This window comes from Cloeon dipterum, chromosome 2 (assembly GCF_949628265.1).
Source record: "Cloeon dipterum chromosome 2, ieCloDipt1.1, whole genome shotgun sequence".
Taxonomy (NCBI): Eukaryota; Metazoa; Arthropoda; class Insecta; order Ephemeroptera; family Baetidae; genus Cloeon; species Cloeon dipterum.
In genome coordinates this window covers 2,918,114-2,935,356 of record NC_088787.1, presented here as the reverse complement: position 1 = coordinate 2,935,356, position 17,243 = coordinate 2,918,114, and the positions used below count along the sequence as shown (strand labels likewise).

Sequence of the window (17,243 nt, the reverse complement as noted above, 5' to 3'; positions counted from 1 at the left end):
ATCTCAACAAGATGGCGGCCGGCTCGCTTCTCCTTTGTCATGCGCCGATTGTGAGCGTGTGAGCCGGCGTCGCGGCGGCGGAGGGGCCGCGGCTGGAGAAAGAATTTCTCTCGTGCGCTGCTCCTGTGCTCTCTTCTCTCGTGCCGGGATTGAATTCAGTCAGTCGCTTGTTGGCATGCGGCGGTGCGAGTCGTCGTCGTCGTCGATGTGATGGAGGCGAGTGGAAACGCGAGCGGCGCGGCCGAGAACCTGTTCGAAGGGTACTCGCCGGCGCTGCTCGACCTGGCCGTCGCCTGCTGCGTCCTCTTCGTCCTGCTCGGCGTGCCCGGCAACCTCATCACCATCGTCGCCCTCCTCCGCTGCAAAAAGGTACTGTCTAATTTAATTAAATTTAAAAATAATTAAATTCGGGGAAGAATCTCAGCGATAAACAAAGTAAAACACTGGCCACTAACTGTAATTCTACCATTTTCCGCGAATTTATGGGGAATTTTTTAAAATTAATTAGATAATCAAGCAATTTAGAACAATCTTGAACAAATCTGCGCATTGGTGACATTTGTAATTAATGGTTCTGATCTGTAATTTAACGATTTATCCGGTAATGACGCATTGTACACGATGTGCGGCTGGACCATTTTTACTGTTACGAAGAATCGGCACGGAGCAATAAGCAAATGGTTAAATTTAAACGGCGGTAAAGTGCTGGAGTGCGCGTTTCGCGTTTGTTTGAACGCGCGTGTGTGTGTGTATTTTGGTTTGTGTTGCAACAGCCAGTCGCCGATTGATATTCGCGGCGCGCGTGAAAAAGTGTTATTATGCGCGCGCCCGACCCGGCTTAAGTGAATCAAACGCGTGTTCCCCTCGCTCTTCCTTTTTGCGGGCAAACCAGATTCGCTTTTTTTATGGCAAATGGAACGCCTCTTGAATTTTTCTCCTGAAGCATTTCAGGCATGAATTTCAATGGGGGAGCAGATTTCTGCCCTTCTCGGCTGAAATTTAATTAAATTCTTGGCGGATTGTGTCAGGGAAAAGCGTTTTTGGAATGTTAATTAGACATTTTTGTGCTAAATTTATGTCCTGAAAAGATTTTATGAATTTCATTTAGAATTTTCTTGAAATTTTTTAAAGTAACTGCAGTTTTGGAGCCTAAAATTTATTAAATAAAATTATAGAAGGTGTTTAAAATGTTCCAAATAATTCAAAAAGGTCAATATAAATTTTTTAAATCATTTGGGAAAATTTAGATCTTTGTCAAATAAATAAAAAATGCTATTCAAATTCTTAAAAAACCAGGTCGATTGTTTTTACTAAAAATTTCTCTATTTAGAAATTAATTTGATAATTTTAAATGCTAGAATTTAAATTTTAGGTAATTTTAACCTAAAAAATCCCCTATTAAAATAATTCTTTTGTAGTAAATTTGAAGGTGGTGCCTTAAAAAGATTGATTATGACCTTTCAGGGTAAAATATTTGGCGTTTTTCCACCAAATTTGAATTCTACGTGGTTGAAAACCGATGGAAAGACACCAAACTTGTAAATTTTGGACAATTCTGGAATTTAAAATCTCAGGGTAGCGTCAGGGTCAGGTCCTGAAGTTTGAATTTGATGAAAACAGGACTGAAACTGCGTCATTTAGTCTGTTATAGTAAGAGAAAAATTAAAATTAAATAAATTGCCGCACGGAAAAGCAGATTTTCTTTAGATTTTCAAATTAAAATTAAAATTTCAGCAAAACTGTCGCATTTAGAGCTGTGAAACTTTCAGAACGTGTACATAATTTCATGGGCTACATTTTTTCTCATTTGATCAACCAAATCAGAGGATTCTATCACCCTGAAAAATAAAAATTCGCTTAATTTTTGAGAAAATTCGTATTCGAAGCCGCTAGAAATGGCGCCACTGGTTGGGGGCGTATCCCGCGGGAATTTTAAAAATTAGAAAATTAAAACAGGGCTGTAGATGACATAAAAACCGTTAAATTTATAGTTTTCAGAGCCGTTAACAGATGGCGCCACCGTTAAATTTTAATTTTACCAAATTTTGGTTTAAATATTCATTTAATGAGAAAAAAACCCAAATTTCTCAGAAAAAAATAACATTTTAAGCGATTGTAATATTTTTACATTTTTATGTCAACAATATTTTTTGTGTAAACGAGCAAATAAATGTCTGAAGCAGCGATTAAACTAATTTGTGCGATTTGTGAATTGTTGGGGCATTGGATATTGGCTTTTGAGCGTCGGCAGTGCGCATATTGATGCATGCAAATGAGGGCGAAACAAGCGGCGCGCGGCTGGACGCTCTCTGTGCTGTGAGCAGTGCAAAGAGCCAGGGGTTAATCTGCGAGGCACACGCTACGCGCGCCCACTATAACTATCAGCTTTCAGTTCGAGCAGCGCTGTTTTTTCTGGCCCATTTTTATGTCTTGTTTGCAGCTTCCTCCCTGAATTAATCAGCCCTGCGCTTCCAGTCCGACAAGAACAACTCATCCGCCGCCCCCGACCCATCGCACGAGCACAACCAATCGATAAAGCTTTCGTCTTACTCAAATTTGGTCCGCCATCCGAAATTTTAAGCAAGGAATGGGATAAGTCGAAAATCTGATTTTTTAAATTAATTTAAATAAAGGGTTTTTACACCGGGGGCTGGATTTACGCGATGCGCAAACATGGCGTCTGGTAGAGACCGACGGGAGAGTTGAATATTTGTGTTGTTATCTCTTTACGAACAGCTGATTAGCCCGGTAATTGTCAAATCGACCGTTAGATGGCACATCAGGCGAATGGAAATGTAACAAAATACGTGGGAATGAAATTATTAGGTGGACACGCCTCTTTTTCGACGCTTCTGATTGGCCGCTGGACTGTCTCCTGATTGGCCTCCATTATTTCGACGCCATATTCACTTTTAACCGGCGGGAACAAACACAGATCGCAACCCGGGCCCCTGGTGGGAATTTCGACTGCGCAGAAAGTTTTGATTTGGGTCACGCATGCGCAGTGATGCGTTTTGGCATTTCAGCGAGATGAAGAAGCGATATGAACTTACTGCGCATGCTTAAGATGCGCACAATTTTACTGCGCAGCTTCAAAATGGGTGAATTTTTCAAGCTGACTGATTTAACTAAAAATAAGTAATGGCTCCTGATTGGTCGACATTATTTCGACGCCATATTGATTTTTGACAAGTGAAGAACCGGTGGGATGATTTAAAAATTTAATTTATCTGTTTTTACTAAAAATATAGTCAAAATTATTAATTAAAAGAAGATGAGAGAGCACTAAAAAATATTCCGCTCTGACAAAAACCCAGATGATGAATTACAAAGACAAAATTCCTTCGCTAATGAGCCTGCGGGCCTTTTTTCGACTGTTTTATACGTTCATATTTTTTGCTCTCTTTTTAATAAATTATTCCGCGAAGAGAATTGTATAATCCGGGGCTTTGGCGAACGAAGCAGCTCGAGAGAGGAGAAAGCGAAATTGGTCGCGCGCGAATCAATCACATTTTACTGCGCGTAATTGTCTCAAATTTGCAGCGCAGCGGCCCGAGCGAAAGCAGGCAAAGCCGTGCGCGTTATTGTCCCCGCGGGCGCCCGTCGTAAACTTATAAAATTAACTCGTCCGACACACCGAGTGTTTGTCAAGCCAAGGCGAGCGCCTTCTCTTAGCAAAACAAATTAAATTATATATATACGGCCAAAACAATTCACTTTGGCGCACTCTGCGAATTCCATTTTAGGCGCTATTTATATTTAATTAAATCCCATTGAATTTCTGACAAGAGGAGTTGTGCAAAAAATGCTTTATTCGTGAAAGTTGTAAAGAGGGGCTTAATTTAATATAAGCCTACAATGTTATTATTTCAATTCACAAGAATATTTCTTAATTTTTAGGGCTATGAGAATTTAATTTTATTTATAAAATAATGTTAAATTCAAATTGTCAATTTTATCTATTAAAAGCAGTGCCCCAATTAATTTTCAACACCCTCGAATTAATTTGGTCTCAAAATATGCCTGGGAACTACTTTTTAATGCAATTTTAAAATCAAAATTGATTAATTTTATTTTAAAAAACAAAAAATGTTCCGAGAAAATTACCTTTGACCCTGAATTTGATGTTAATTCGAATGGAATTGGTGAAAGAAATTCAATTCAAACTTAAAAATCGTTCATGTCGCGGAACTTTGACCGACGCCCCCTTTTTTAATGCAGTGCTGTGCGCAGACTGGTCATTTGATTGGACTGAAGTTGAAAAATCATCATTTTTACTAGGATTCCATGTCGATTTTTATTCAGGTGACTCGTCTGGCCGATGGGAAAGGATTTTAAAAATATCTTAGGACAATTTTCCGCTGATATAACAATTTTTACCGTCTTTGACGAAGTTTCTGAGCACACCAATCGATTCCTGAGGGTCGAATTAGGTACAATGGAGATTTTTTCCAACCAAAAAGGCCAGCGCAACAAAAAACGTTTTTCCCGCCAAAACAAAAGGAACGTAAATGCGAGAAGTGCGCATGCGTCAGAGCTGGCTGAATCTGACAAAAAAGTCATTCGTACAGGCAGTCTCCCTGCAAGTGCTTAAACCAGCTCTAACGCATGCGCAGCTCTCGCATTCAGGTTCAAATTGATTTTGGCGGGAAAAATGTTCGCACGTCGCGCTGCACTTTTTGGTCGGGAAAAATGTCCACTATACCTAATTCGACCCTCGAGAATCGATTGGTGTGCTCAGAAACTTCGTATAAGACGGTCTTTAAGTGTTTAAAAATTATTTTTTTTCCAAAAATTGGAAATATGTCAAAAATGTTTCTAGAAAATTACCTTTGACCCTGAATTATGTGTTAATTCAATTGGTCTTTATGAAAGCAATCCAATTTAAACTTAAAAATCATTCTTGCCGCGGAAATTTGTCCGACGCCCTCTTTATTAAAGCAATGCTGTGAGCAGATGGGTCATTCGATTGGACTGAGATTGGATTATTATTTTATTTCTATCACTTAATGACGACCCTTTGATCAGGTGACTTGTTTGGTTGATGAGCAGTTTTTTTAAAAATGTCGTAGGACAATTTTCCGCTTAAAAATCGATAAATTCCGTTAAAACACAAATTAACAGTTTTAAAAATTCATTTTTAAAATGTTTCTACTATTCTGCTATCTAAAATAGCCAGCCATAATCTATTTTAATGAAAATCCTAAAATCACGAATGGCCAATTCCAATTTCCGCTCTGCTGTCATAAAATATTCAGATCAAAATCTGTCGGATTTAAATTGAATTATCGTGTCGGGGCTGGGAATTAGGTCAGGTGGCGGCGTGGGCGGTGTGGGTGTTGTGCTCTGGGCGACAATGTCGCGTTTTTTGCCGTTATTTATGCGTGCTGCAAGAATTGGGCGACGCGACGGGCGCGCGAGACGGCCGGGGCGCTGCACGTGTGTGACAGGCAGGACAGAAGCCAAGCAGCCGAGCAGCCAGTGAATGACACGCGATATAATGAGCCGGCGCTGTCATAAAAAGTCAGCGCCTGCGATGCTACGACGACGCACGCACAAAAACACACTCACACACACAAAGGAGGAGACGGGCAGCAGAAAAATCGGCCTCTTATTCCCCGAGACCCGCGCGCGAATTCCTCTCTTCGCTCTTCTCTCTTCGCGCCCCAAAGAAAGAGAAACAAACGTTTTTTCCTCTCGCGCGCGCTCGCCTTGGAGAATCGTTCTCACACTATCTCTTATCCCTCCAAGGAAAGCGACACTCTGCTCTCGCCTCCCTGGGGTGGAAATTGCTTGAGTCTCGTAAAAATCGTAAATGTCACCAGCTGGAAAAGAGGAGAGAGAGTAAAAAGGGTGTACAATTTCCCCCTTCAGCTGGAAATTTACAGTTGATCATTTTTGGAGGTTTTTTTAAAGTCTGCCAACGGATGGCGCCACTGGAAGAGGGTGTAACTTGTGGGATAATTTAAAATGGGGGCGTGGCTTGGAAAATTTAGTGCTAAAACCTTGTGTGGAACCTTGTTAAATGGTCTAATTGTGCAGTTCTTCATATTTTTTTGTTCTGAACCGCAAACAGATGGCAAAAATGGCGATTGTGGAAGGGGGCGTAACCTTTGGACACTATTTTGATCAAGCAAAATAATTTCCTGTTGAAAAATTGCAGGAATTTTAAAAATTCTCTTGTTATAAGGGGCGTGGCTCATGAAATTCTCAAAAGGGGGCGTGGTATTTGGCAAGAATGCAAAGGATCAAGATTAAATTTGAAATTTCAGTGCAAATAATCGCAGATATTTTAAACTCACGGTGGCGTCATCTGTTACTAGCTCTGAACTAGCCTGTATTTTAAAATTTCCGCGGGTTCCGCCCCCTTCCAGTAGCGCCGAAAGAGGTTTAAATTAAACCCCTTGAGCCTGAAACTTATAGGGTATCATTTTTGCAGGTTTCTTGGAGGTCCGCCAACAAATGGCAGCACTGGAAGGGGGTGTAACTTGCGGAAATTTTTAAAATGGAGGCGTGGCTTGTGGAAATTGATGCTTGAACCCTTTGAAAGCTTGAACATTTGTCGAATTGTGAAATTCTTGACAGTTTTTATGCTGAACCGCCAACAGGTGGTGCTTTTGGAAGGGGGTGTAACCAGTGGAAATTTTAAATTTGGGGTGTTGCTTGCGGATATTTAATTAAAAGGCCGTGTTTGGTAAATATCTTCTGCTATAATAAAGGGAGCCAGTTTAAACCTTGTTACGTCAAAAAATCATCTTTCAGGGCCTGACCCTGACGTTACCCTGAGGGATGAGATCGCAAAATCGTCCTAAAATTGCAATTTTAGTGTCAATTTATAGGTTTTTGAACCCGTAGAATTCAAATATGGAGTGAAAACAACAGTATTTAGGCAATTTTTATTGTTAGACACACAAAATTGTTTTTTAATAAACTAAAAAATTAATTAAAGCCAAAAAAAGTATATTTTTATAATAAATTAATATTTAAGAAACCCTCCGTTTTATTTTAAAATTTATAACTGCCAATTAGACCATCCCAGAAGGAAGTTCTTCCATGAAAAAGACACTTTTAGAGGGAAAAGACACTCAAATATAGGGAGATGACATAGTTATCACCTCTGCAAGGGCCCTTAAAAATAATAATCCGCGAATTTGCCGCATATTCATCGACAGGCGTCGTTTTTAAGCTTGAAGTAGGCCCGTGCGGCGTGTCGATAAATTGGCGATTAGCACCGCCTGGAATCGACTGCTTGAGCGTTCGGCGGGCGCGAGAATAATGAAAAAGGAAGAGAGAGAGGCCGTTTCGATTGGTGCTTCATCTGCTATACTGGCGTGGCCGGCCACTTAGCATATTAGTGTTGCGGCCACGCCACTTGAGGCTATTAAGGCCGCACACACGCATTAAAGGCAGGCTTTTCGCAACGCAAATTGAGGCCCAAGACGACCCACGAGACCGCACGGCACCGCTCTCCATTCGCCTCGTTTAGAATGCAAGCATCAAACGATGATGAAATCGTCTGCTCCGGGAATTACACCCCTGGAAAATAATCTTTTGTGCCCTGAATATTGATTCCTTGCCATTTTTTGAAGCTTCTGAATTTAATTATTTTGTTATTCAAAGGTTAAATTTGAATTTTATAATTTTAATCGTTAATTAAAAGCCCAAAAGTGATGAAAATCGTGATTTTTGGTAATATTTATAAATTTTGTGCTCCAAAGGGTTTTCAGAAATTTTTAATTTTAATTAAAAATCCTGAAATCATCAATTTTATCCTCAGTTGACGTCTTAAACATAATTAAAATTCAACCAATGAAATCCACACGCCTATTTTCTTGGAGAAAACCACCCTTCTCTCCTTCTACCCCGAAAACTACCCCCATTAATTAATTCCTCCAACTGGCAGACATTCTAATTGGAGGGTCACCCCTTCCCAGGGGCGCATCTCGGCTTTGCTGCTGCTAATTTCGGTTTTCCGTGGGACCGCATCTAGGAAAATTAGCCTTGCTAATGAATTTTGAAAATGGGGCCTGATGAGCAGCCGAATTTGCGGCTCGAAACTTGTGCAGTAAGTAAGGCGCGCGCGGTGTGTGTGTCTGGCGCGCCGGAGATTTATATTCGGGCTGCGAGACGGGTGGGCGAACGAACGAACGGGCGCTGGAATGGGAACACGCCCCGCTCGTTGTTTGCCGAGACACCACAAGTTGCTCCTTCGCAACCCTCTCGCCGCCAACGAGAAAGAAAACACCACCATGCACCACCGAGAGAGCCGTACAAGCAAAGAGACGCTCCATTCAATTTCGCGACCAACGCCGCCATACAGGGTTAATTGAGTGCACACGCCGTTTTGCTGCTTTCTTTTTTAATTTCCGCCCCTGCTTCAATTTTAAGAATTCTTTTTGAAGAGTTTTCACGGCTTAAATTCTGGAAAATCGTGGAAATTTTAAAAATTCTGTTGTTAAAGAGGGTGTGGACCGTGAAATTTTAAAAAGGGGGCGTGGCATTTGGCAAAAAATGCATGGGTTTAAATTAGAAATTTCAGTGCGAATAAATGCGAAAATTTTAAAAACACGGTGGAGTCATCTTTTAACGGCTGTATTTTAAAATTCCCGCAGGTTACGCCCCCTTCCAGCAGTGCTTTCTGTTTAATTCTCCAAATCTACTCAGTTGTTGTCAAATTTTTAGTGGGTATGGCAAATGCACGGCCTTATATTTAAATTCCACTATCTATGTTTAAATTTCCCGCCGGTTACGCCCCCTAACTAATTTCCCTATTCGTGCAGTGAGCTTTAAAAAGGTGGGATTTACATAATTTACAAAATAAAATGAAATTCAAGAGGGATTTGGCTCGTTGAAATTTAAAAAGGGGCGTGGCAGATGCCATAACGCGCGAAAAATTTGAAATATTTAAATCTTTAATCTATTTTTCTGAGTAATTCTTGGAGGAAATCATCAAATTTCATCGTTTTTCATGAAAAGCAAATGAAAAATATCTGGTATCAAATAAATTACCAATTTTAACAGTGGCAGAATTCTAAAATACAGGAATTTGAACCATTTGGCCTCATCCGGCTCGTAAAATAACCAATCAAAAATCGATTTTACACGTTCCAACCGACAATTCAATATTATCCGACCGCAGAACCAATTTCGTAATTAAGACGGGCCTCATTTGGAATTCCACGCGGCGAACTCTGCCATTTCGAAACAATTCAAATAAAAATAATCACATATATCCCGTTTCCAATGGCTCATCTAATTTGCTTTCATGGCAGAGTGTCAATATTTTCGCCGGTCAAGTGGCGTGTGTGTCGAATTCGAGAGCATAATCGCGCGAGTCAAAAGGGTTAAGTGGTGCAACAAACTAAACTCGCGTCTCCTTTATTGCCGTTGGTTCGTTGCGAGTTGTTAGGCGAGCTGAATTTTAAAACTGCGCCAAGAAGTTGTGCCGCACCGCAAAAGATAGCTGCTGCTCTCAGGCTTTTTGTGTCACTTTTAATTAATGGGCGCGGACGTGCTGGGAATTCGCTTCTTTCCTCCCTCGCCCAGCGGAAACTATTAATTAGTAAACAAAAACGCAATGAACTCGAGGTCAATATTTTTTGCATCGATCTCAATTGCCAATTGTACAAACGAGTTGACGTTTGAATGCAATTATTTTCCGCGCTGCGAAACAAAGAATCGAATTATTGCGACAGCAGGAATGCAATTAAAAGCTGCACTTTTGTCCGGCTGCACTCTCGTCATTTTGTCGCTAATGACATTCCCGTTTCCGGCCGCTGTTTTAATTACTCTCGCATACGATTTTCGCACGGTATCGATTTCCACTTTCTCGTCTCCGCTCGCATCCCGCCCGGTCGAGGGCAAAAAATCGCTCAAAGGCTTGAGAATTTTGTAATTAAAGCTCTTGGAAGGCAGGGACATGGGCGTGACCAGCCTGAAGGGAGTAAAAAAGGTTTTTTAACGCTTAACTAACAAGTTTCTTTATTTAAATTAGTCTATAAAATATGTTTTTATGCACTTCGTCTTTATCTCCTTTGCAATCACTCCTCCCACGCAAAGATCGCATAATGGCGCCATTTTGGATAGTAACTGGACATGCTTCCTGTAGGTTTGAGGAGTTATTTTATTGTTCCTACTCATCAAAGGACTAGAAAAAGTCCTAAATAATCAATAATTCAAGCTCAAATCACGCCATATTTTTTTAAATTAATAGAAAACCCGATTTTAAGAATTCCGCCATGCTAAACGGGGTGTTCACTAGGGATTTAAGAACGTAATTGATAAAACTTGAGTTTAAATTGATCTGCAGCAACTTTTATTCCAAAACAATGCCTCAGAGACAAGTATATAAGCGCCATTTGTTCCGTCTTCCTCCTTATCCTGGTGTTGTATATAAATTTCGACGAAAACAGCGGTTAGGCTTTGTTTTGACTGCGGACTGAAGTGAAGGTTGCTGCGCAGAAAAGAAAAAACAACAACACGCGTCGTCGTGTGAGGGAATAAAAAGCGATGTTTGTGTGTCGTCGCGAGAGCAGGAGCGTCTTTGTCGCCGCGATACGCTAATGCTTATCTAACTTCCTCTCGTCGCTCGCTTTATCTGCGGCCAGAAAACTTCCGCTCGCACGACTTTGCTCGCTCTTTTCTCCTGAGAATTTTTTAAAAATTATTACAAACCGTAGGGAGATGCAAAATAATCGGATTTCTTATCGATTAGGATGCAAACCTGATTTATTTTTAAAATGAATAAAATGTCCACGTTGGTAAAATGTTAAATTTTAGCCTTTCCAGAGGCGTGAGTAAATTAAACGCTCTGCCCTTTATGTCCACCTTTAGCTGGCACAAATCGACGCCAAATTGATGGCGGCGGGCGTTGTGTTGTTGTTGTTTTTGTCCGCATTCGGCAATTTGGCCAGCGGCGGCGGCAGCGGCGGCGTCGGGGGAGCGAATCGAGTTATTCTCTCGTGAAAAGCTGCTGGCGTGCAACTCGAATGCAAATGCAAACACTCTTCTTTCCGTCTTTTCTGCCTCGTAAAATATTTATCCGGCGAGGAGAGTGAGTGGATTTCGGGCCCGAAAATACTATAAAAGTAAACAGCGCGCCGCGCCGCTCCGCTCGATAACAACAAACAGCAACTACTCCCAGCAGATAGCGAATAATGTTTGTTATTTCCACTCGACATGCCACTCGACGACAAATTGCTTTAATTCGCGTTCAAAGAAAACCGAAAAACGAGACCTCCAAATGATCAAAATATTTATTTTTATCGCTGGATAGTTAAATGGAATCGTGGAGAGGATATGTGACAATAAAACCATGTCTTTTCCTCAACACATCAAAAGAAAAAAGGCCGTCAGAGATCAGAGGGAATAAAAAGTTGCTGCAGGTCAATTTAAAATCAATTAAGTTCTTAAATCCCTAGTGAACTACCCATTTAGCATGGCGGAATTCTTAAAATTGTCTTTTCTGTTAATTTAAAATATTCTGGCGTGATTTGAGCTTGAATTATTGTTTAATTAGGACTTTGTCTAGTCCTTTGACGAGCAGGAACATAAAAATAACTCCTCAAATCTACAGGGAGCATGCCAGGTAATTTCCAAAATGGCGCAATGATGTGATCTTTGCGCGGGAGGATTGATTGCAAAGGAGATAAGGATTAAATTAATAATAACGTCAATAGGAGATATCATAAAATCCCAGCAAACAAAATTTCAGCTAAATTTTAGGCAAAAAAAAATTAAATTACCAAGACCGAATCACAAAAACTGGATGAAATTTGCGACAAGGAAAATTTCAATTACCAACTCGACTCGAATAAAAAATTCAGAGACATCTTTTGAGGGGTTGTTTTTACAAAAGCGGAATATTAAAGAGGAGAAGAATAAAACTTACGTCAGAAACACGGCCGGAATATTGCTGAACTGGACCTGGCAGATTCTTTTTTTCTCGTCGAGTGTGGAGGAAAAGTTGCTCAGCATCGCTTTGATTTTTTTTTCGAGCCGTCTTCCGCAGCGACCCTCTTGACGTAATTTTTTTGTTTTTCCTCGTAAGACGTGACTGACGAGCTTGGCGCAAGGGTAGCAGCCGTACAAATAAATTTAATATTTTAATGTTTCGCCGGGGGCCGAATTCACGCGACGCGCAGATATGGCGTCTGGTGCGATGAATATTTTTGTTGTTATTGTTTTACTAAGAGCTGATTAGCCCGGTGATTGGCGAATCGACCGTTAGATGGAACATCAGGCCGATGGAAATGTAACAAAACACGCGGGATTGAAATTGTTAGGTCGGCACGCCTCTTTTTCGACGCTTCTGATTGGCCGCTGGACTGTCTCCTGATTGGCCTCCATTATTTCGACGCCATATTGACTTCTGACCAGCGGGAAACCAACACAGATCACAATCCAGACCCTGGTGACGAAATATAAACATTTGAAATCCTCCTCTCACTCAGTGAATTCGTACTTAAACTTGCAATAGCAGTCGGAATAATTTGTCTGGTGACGTCGGATTAAATAACTCTCTGGCTGGAGCGGAAAAGGCGCAGAATGGAGACAAAGCGAAGGCGAAGGGAAAGCTAATTTTGAGTCGGCTCGCGCAGAAGTTTGAGCGGGCGGATGGAGAATTGATGGCGACTCGCACTCGATTGATAATAACCGTAAATCGGCGCCTCTCGGCGCACTACTTGCTTGCCGATGCCGCGCACGACCAATGGCAAATCGATTATTCGAATTCGGCCCAAAATGCATTGCATGCTTCGCTCGCTCGCTCGCTCGGCTCGCCAAACTCGAATCACGCGCAATGTGTTTTTGCGCGCTCTCGGCGACGAAAGGAACAAAAACCCTTGCCGACACACGAGATTCGAATAACAGACAAGACGAGAGAAAGAGACGCTGCGGTGCGACAATCATTTCCACTCTCGCCTCTCCTTCTGCTAGATTATTTTGTCTCCCTAAAAAAAGGGAGAGACTGGATCATAGCCACTGATAGAGCTGAAAATAAATAACTTGGGAGGGTTGAATTTACTTTAAAGATAAAATATATCGATTATTGAACAATCTGGTTTTAAGAAAAATTGAAATAAATTTCACCGGGGTCCGGATTGCGATCCGTGTTGGTTCCTGCCGGACAGAAGTCGAAATTTATAGTTTTTTTTAATATTCGCCAATTTTGAAGCTGCGCAGTACACTTGTGCGCGTCTTAATCATGCGCAGTATGTTCAGATCGCTTCTTCATATCACAGGGAGGCCAAAACGCATCACTGCGCATGCGTGACCCAAATCAAAACCTTCTGCGCAGTCGTAATTCCCACCGGGGTCCGAGTTGCAATCTGTGTTGGTTCCCGCCGGTCAGAAGTAAAAATGGCGTCGAAATAATGGAAGCCAATGAGGAGACAGTCCAGTGGCCAATCAAGAGCGTCAAAAGAGAGGCGCGTGAATCTGGCCCTCATTGTCAGTGATTGCTTTTATTTTTATACCGTTTGAAATTTATAAAAAAATACGATTTGTTTCGGAAGGCAAAATTTTAATTGTGTTCAAGAGTTCATTGATTCTCAAATTCCTCTGAAACTGATGAAATTGAAAGTATAATTATTCTTAAAATTTTAAATTAATCAAAAAAGGAAATTTTGCTAACAAAGATCGAGTAAACTTTATTTTTATATTAAAAGGCTGAGCTTCAAAAGCTGTTTAATAAATTTTTTTCGTTTGTTCCAAAATCCAGACTAAATTAGGGTCAACTTCTACCCTTTAATTAATATTTAAAGCCTTAAAAATTATAAAAAGTAATAATTCAATAAATAAATTATAAATAGTATTTAATTTAGCGATTTATTTCTGATTTAATTTTGCTCACCGGCCTGTGCTTCTCCCTTTTTCCGGCTTTAATTACGTGCTGGCGGGGCGGAAGTGCGGCCACGTTGACCTGCGGCCTGCGCCTAATTGGCAAACAAAGAGCAAAACGTGCTCTCGTCGGCGCGGCGGCACGACGAATCGAATAAGACTGCGGAAACAAGAGGAACGATTTTGCCATAAAACGGCGGTGCTAAGGGGGCCAGGGGCCAAAGTCCATTTGGGCGTCACCGCGCGCGCTTTTACGAGCCGAATTTCTGGCTTTGCGCGCGCCGTGATTAATGCGGAAAGGCGGCAACGCGCGCTGCAGCTGTGTGCCTGCGTCTGCATAACCGCCGGTCGCCGCACCTGCTGCGCCGCAAACGCCAATGACCATCAAAAGCGCGTAAAACGCCAAACAGCTTCGTCAGCACCCACATCACAATTTAACCGGCCCTTTTTCATCCCCTTCCGCCTTTTTCGATACATAAAAAAGCTTTATTTCGGCGGATTTATTCTTTTTATGCAATTTATGCTTCACAAAAGAGGGAGAAAATAATAAAAATGGACCTTTTGCTGAAGAAAAATTCATTTTATAAAATTTCTCCAAAATTTCCAGTGTTTTTTTAGCAGATTTCGATCCCTCTCGTCGCGATCTATGAAATGGTGTGCGAATTTTGAGCTAAAGTTCACTAAATTGGGAAATAAATCGTTGTTTTACAGTAAGGAGACACTTTATTTGTACAGAAACTTGGCAAAATTTTTTAAATTGTTTCCTAATTTTTCAAAAATTTTCTTGCCCTGCACATCACGCTGATTTTTTTAATCTTCCATTTTTGGCAAGCAAATTATGAATTTGATTAGCTGGAAATCAAATTGCAGTAGAAAAAAAATCGTTTCTGCAAAAGGCTGGGCCAATTCTGGCGTTTGCCCGTTAAATAAAATACAGGAGGGCACCGATAATCCGTCGAGAAAATTGAAAATTTAATATTTAAATCGCAAATTAATTAAACCCTCACACATAGCGATCAAAGCTTTCCTGATAGAACTAATATCTAGAATTATTTCGGAAAACTGATTCATTTTAAAGTTTTAAAAATTTAATAGTTAAAAAATGTTACCAAATTTTAATTTTAGAGCTTTCCTTGAGCTATCTTCAATATAAAAATATCAATTAATCAAACTAATTAAAATTATTCCTTAAAAACGGCTTATTTATGCTAGAAACTAAATAATAAAATACTAGAATTAAATAAATCCAATATTCAATCACTGTTTAATAAAACAAACGTTTATAGAAAATAAGATTCCATTACATTTTTTTTATTCATCGACGGCCGGGTAGCGTTTTGTGTAGTTTCCCGCCTGTCAAAAGTCAGTATGGTGTCGAAATTTATAATTGTTTGAATACTCGCCCAATTTGAAGCTGCGCAGTAAACTTTTGCGCATCTTAAGCATGCGCAGTATGTCCAGATCGCTTCTTCATCTCATAGAGAGGTTGAAACTCACTACTGCGCATGCGTGGCCCAAATTAAAACCTTCTGCGCAGTCGTAATTCCCTCCGGGTTTCGATCTGTGTTGATTCCCGCCGGTCGGAAGTGAATATGGCGTCGAAATAATGGAGGCCAGTCAGGAAACAGTCCAGCGACCTATCAGAAGCGTCGGAAAAGAGGCGTGCCGACCTAATAATTTCATTCCCGCGTATTTTGTTACATTTCCATCAACCTGTTGTTCCATCTAACGGTTGATTCGCCAATTACCGGCCTAATCAGCTGTTATTAAATAAATAACAACAAAAATATTCAAACTTCCCGCCATGCTTTACCAGACGCCATGTCTGTGCGTCACGTGTTTTAATTTAAAAAATAAAAAAATGTGTGTAAATATCTCAAGAAGTGTCAAATAAACTGTAAAAATATCTAATTTCTCAATACTCGGGCGTGGCATGAATGAAGAGTAGTTGCTCTTTCTGCTGTGACTGTTTGTACAGCACCGAGTAATTTTTTCCGCTCAGAGTCTACCCGAGATTAATTGTGTGGTGAGTGAGTTAAGTCGCTGTTTGGAGCAAGAAATCGCGTCCGTGCGGTGTGCCGCGGACGTTCCCAGCATGAAAAATGGCTATTTTCGGGCTATTTCGGGCGGGGGCGGAATTAACGAGGCCGAACGGGGGCCCAACAGCGCGCTGATTACCCGTGTCCGGGGGTGATTTTCGGGCAGGGGGTGGCTGCCGAGCTGTTGGCTCGCGGCCACCGCGTTTATCAGCCGCACCTTCTCCGCTTATTTTTGCCTCTGATTTATATTAATTTGCATTGCACCCCGCTGCCAACTCTCGTTTTCTCTGCGCCGCCGAGTGGATTTCAAGGACGGACGCCCTCCAAAATATATAAATATTCAATTTCGCTCTCGTTCGGCCCGGCCCTCCTGGACCAGAAATTATCCACCTCTATAAGCGCTCGACGCCGAATTATTTCTGACACCTACCGTTTCCGCTCTTTTTTATTATGTAGGCCGACAGAAAAATCTGGAATTAATTTAAACCGCGTTCACTCTGTCAAAATGTGGATTAATTTTTCCTGATTTTTCGTTTTGCCGGCGAAAATTGTGCCCTTTAATTATTTTAAAACGTAAAAAGGTGGGAATTTTAAAATCAATCAAGCAAAATTAAAATTATATTTCACTCCATCGCCATTTGAACATTTTTTTAAAAGGTAAACAAACCTCCCCTCATCTGCCATCTTTATAATTCTGGCGGGAATTTTTAAAAATAAAGAATCAAGCCGTTGTCGGCCATGATGGAAGGCATTTCTCTGCTTTAAACCGTTTTTCCTAGACGTAAAAATTTAATTAAATAAAATATTTCGTGGGAATGACTTGAAAATTCATCTCTGGGCGTGTGAGTGGGCGTGATTCAATCAATTCTTTAATTTGAAAAATAGCGGGAATTTTAAAATCCATCACATTGAAAATAAAATCGTCTCCATCATCATTTAAACATTTAAAAACGTAAATAAACCTCCTCTCATCCGCCATCTTAATGATTCTGGCGGGAATTTTCAAAAGGAAATTAAATTTAGCCGTTGATTTTGATGAAAAGCATTTCTCTGCTTTAAACCATTTTTCCTAACCGTAAAAACTAAATTTAATAAAATTTAGAATGTCATTACCGAGAAAATTCATCACTGGGCGTGTGAGTGGGTGTGGTCCAATCATATTAGCCATTTTAATAATTCTAAAATATGGCGGGAATTTTTAAATCCATCACATTTGAAAATGTAATTACTCTCCATCGCCATTTAAACATTTCAAAAGGTAAACGAACCTCCTCTCGTTCTGCTCTCATTTGCCATCATTATAATTCTGGCGGGAAGTTTCAAAAATAAAGTAAAACTGCTTTAAAGCGTTTTGCCTCAGCATAA

General features: G+C 40.6%; 1 protein-coding gene across 1 annotated transcript in view; it reads left to right on the top strand.

Moving 5' to 3' along the window:
- Positions 1–140: 140 nt before the first annotated feature.
- The window catches only part of LOC135936546 (G-protein coupled receptor moody), a 43,157-nt gene continuing 26,054 nt past the window's right edge, over positions 141–17,243 (top strand). Inside the window, exon 1 of the mRNA XM_065479398.1 lies at positions 141–369. Within this exon, the coding sequence (XP_065335470.1) occupies positions 211–369 (159 nt within the window). The 5' untranslated portion in view covers positions 141–210. The remainder of the gene's footprint in view (positions 370–17,243) is intronic.